We start from the raw sequence: 3,562 nt of genomic DNA, 5'->3' as shown, positions 1-3,562 counted from the left end.
ACGCGCATACCCTGATTGCTCGCTGGACGGGTGGCAAACACGCTGGCGGGTACTTGCCAATTCGGATGGTCCAGGACATAGAACTTTATATGCCGAATATTGTGGAGGGACTGGACGACCCGAAACGGGATGATTATGTAGAGAGCCACCAATGATCACTGTTCCTGTGTCTCAGATTAAAAAAACAACAAGAATAATCAACTGGATGCGGTTATATGTCATTGACGGGACTTTGCGATCCTACATCAGCCTCCGATCAATCAATTAACCCATTTGGCATTGAATCAAAACCATCACGAGTATTATGATGATCATGAATGAGAGTGCTGTACTGCACTGCGCAGTATTGTAATGCAATGGACGGTGACACAGTATCCAGTATATAGCATATGTGCTCATAGTGGTAGAATGGACGCTCCACCAAAAAGCCCGAACCTCCGTCATCTAGCCAACCGAAGTCGATGCATAGGCTGTAAACCGCCCGAAGTGAGGCACCGTCTTCGTTGTTCCCGTAGCCCTTTGTAACTGAATCTTCGCGCGCCAATTGATGTCATCACTTCGCAGCCCTGAGTCTGGCGAAGCCGAAGGTCAAACGTAAGCAGGCGAGCGCAGTTTCGTGAACACGTTGACTTATTGTTTGGTACAGTACAGTAGAAGGCAGAATAGCCTCGAGAACTCTATATTTGAAAACGGATCTACTGTACTGTACTGTACTACTGTATAACATTTCGTTGTTTTCATGACACCATTTGACTCGCACAAGTCCGGACCACAGCTTACCTCCACCACAATGAAACTTCGAAAATAGCCAAACAACCCTTTGACAATGTCGCGGAGCACAACAACTGAAGATCAGCAACGTATTCAACCAGTGCAAGCAACCACCATGTTCATACTAGCTTCCTTCCGGAGTCTCAAGATACCTGTGGGCATCTGGAAGAAGTCCATCGCCGACTTTTGAGGTCTGGATGGTTACAGCTGTCTAATCGCACGCGCTGGGCTTGGAACCCTCGGTGGGTACCGGCAGTGCTCGCCTAAAGCAGGGCACGAGCCGCTGGTACTTCGACTGTGGCACGAAACGTGAAGGACTTCTGGTCAGTGAAAACTTTACATTCACTTCCTGTCACAGCACAGGCTGGTAGGGCACTGTTCTATGATGTCGTATTACTGCACTTTCATCATACTGTAATCAATCAGTATTTTGGTGTATATTCATTGCAAAGCTTTTGACAACCAACGACCTGTACAGGGGGGATCCATGTAGCTCTGTTCGTAAATGTTCAAATTACACCATGTTTCAGCGATGGTTCTCCTGGGACAGAAATGCCACCATACGGGTTGTTGTCGACTTCTTCTCTACTTGTACCTTGAGCCAAACGCCTCTGGTGACGAAAGCTTTCGACTGATGTCCCTTCAGATTTTGTAAAACTGTTGCGGAAACATCTCCCGCGTCGCCCCACACATGGTGTAAGGACCCAAGATACCTCCTGCAGGTCATCAGCATGGGAACAGACACGGGCGCCTGATCACGTCAACTCACGATATCTTCTGACGAGAACTACCTTTTGCCCAGTTTGAGTTCAGTCTGGTAGCTTGCGATTTGATAAGATACATCAACCTTGAAAAGCTGACAAGAGATATTCATTGGGAGTCTTGTCCGGACGCTGTCAGAGGCCACCTTCGGTATTCTATTGCTACCTAGAACGGCCTAGAGTCCTGAAACGGTCGCTGAGCCATCAGTCTGAGGAATCCTGTTCCGAAACGGCGTGCCTTCAGTACTTAAGACGGCAATGTACCACAGAGAAATCCTTCCATTCCTTGCTTGAGCCATACTCCCGTCGCCGTTACCAAAACAACAACATCGATAGTTTTCAAAATTCTGGTTGCCTCGAGCTCTCATCGCTCTCGCATCTGTGCCGACTCTGAATAGGCCTTTTATGCGAACACAATATCCCCGTGAGATCCCTGAGTCAACGCTCCACAGTTAAGGCATTCCAATGTCTCAAAACAAGTCAGAACTGATCCGAGATCAGATAACCGTCTTGTTTGCCTGCAATATCTGCGAGGAGAGCTTCGTATTTGTCGATAAACTACAGGCCCACGAAGCGAACCACACGAAAAATCCTCATACAAAGACGCCGGCTGAAGCAGAGTGCACTCTCGTGACGAGCTCAAACCCAACTGCCAATGCTGAGTTCTCGCATCGAAAAGACGACACTTCCTTCCGACAAAACCAGGATCGTACCACTCGTCCACTGGAGAGCCCTGTTCTGCAGCATTTCCAGCCTTTTCCGCATCATATGGAGAACTACAACCGCTGCAGCTCGCTCGGGGCATGGTCGTGCGTATCAGTGCGCCTGGAAGACCCGCTCGCCATGTCATTGCCCGACAGCCTGGAGCATGTGGACTGCTCGGCACGGCGAGACCAGCTCGTCGCGAGGGCCACAGGTGTGCTTCCTAATTCATATCTTGACACCTCTTTCACCAGTCTCTGCAGAGATGAGGCTCCTAGAAACAAGCAGGGTATCCGGCTCCCACCAATTTTGTCAGACGGCAATTTTCAGACAAGAAGTCTTCCGTCGCTTCGTGACGTCTTTAGCCTACAAGTTCAACTTTGATAATCATACACGTTAAGATTGCGGGTGTTGGCTCATTCCATCGCAAAATTGCTTGTGGGAAACTTGGGGGGAAGCGAAACCGAAGGAGGTGGTCGCTTGTATTCAAGTTTCTTCTAGTGCCCCAAATGGCGGTGGATAATCAAGAAAAGGTATTGCCATCTCGTTACTCAAACCTTGCTGCCCCTCAGCTAGTATTTTCTTTAGAGGAATTGGGACATGAGGATCTTGAACCAGCAGTTCTACATAATGGCTCTCAACGAAATGCGTTATTTTACACTGAAACATACCATTGCGGGTTTGGTCTGACCTAAAATGATTCTTTCAAGGGATCTTAACACTAAAAGTGTTTCATGGACAGGAGATACCGCCCATGAGGACCACTATCAAGATCTTGAACACTCCTTGCTTAGCGAGGGCCCTCCATAGTCACAATGGCACTCCAGGGGCAGATTACTGTACAAGAGGAAAAGGTTACGATAAAGCTAAAATTAAATGGACAAAGGCACCAATAGTTCGCCAACAAACCTAACAAAGACCCCTGTAGTGTGTTTGCAAAAAAGAAGATGCAGGTGCGAACTTGGCAAGGATAGCTTCAGGTATCATATGTCCCGGCTGTCGTTGCTTCATCTTTGTGAGGTTGTTGGCTGGCCTTGGGGTCATAGCTGAATGCAAAGGAGATAGAGGTTTCTGCGTAGACTCCTCAACCCAAAATCTGCCCAATGAGCGGATCGGACTGGGTTGGACAAACTCTATCGTAAGGAGAGGAGTACGGTACGAGACGCTGGACTCTGAGAGCAAGAATCTTGATTTGCTGATGGGCAACGATAATGCACACAGCTGATTGGAAGACAATGCATGCACCGAAACGCGGCGTGCAAGACCCCCCAATCAAGCTAGACCTTCGTTGTGGCCAATCATATACACATTTGATAGGCCTCAACCTT

At 48.3% G+C, this 3,562-nt stretch overlaps 1 protein-coding gene across 1 annotated transcript; it reads left to right on the top strand.

The window, feature by feature from the left end:
- Positions 1-1,997: 1,997 nt before the first annotated feature.
- On the top strand, positions 1,998-2,618 carry J7T55_000109 (uncharacterized protein; the record flags this gene model as incomplete). The annotated part of the gene is made up of 1 exon (XM_053136375.1): positions 1,998-2,618. One exon carries the CDS (start codon positions 1,998-2,000, stop codon positions 2,616-2,618), a length of 621 nt encoding a protein of 206 aa, XP_052986046.1.
- Between the last annotated feature and the right edge of the window lie 944 nt (positions 2,619-3,562).

The sequence above is a fragment of the Diaporthe amygdali genome (assembly GCF_026229845.1).
Source record: "Diaporthe amygdali strain CAA958 chromosome Unknown NODE_138_length_3562_cov_64_062841, whole genome shotgun sequence".
Taxonomy (NCBI): Eukaryota; Fungi; Ascomycota; class Sordariomycetes; order Diaporthales; family Diaporthaceae; genus Diaporthe; species Diaporthe amygdali.
The sequence above is the reverse complement of the archived record's forward strand: the minus strand, read 5'-3'. Positions and strand labels throughout refer to the sequence as shown.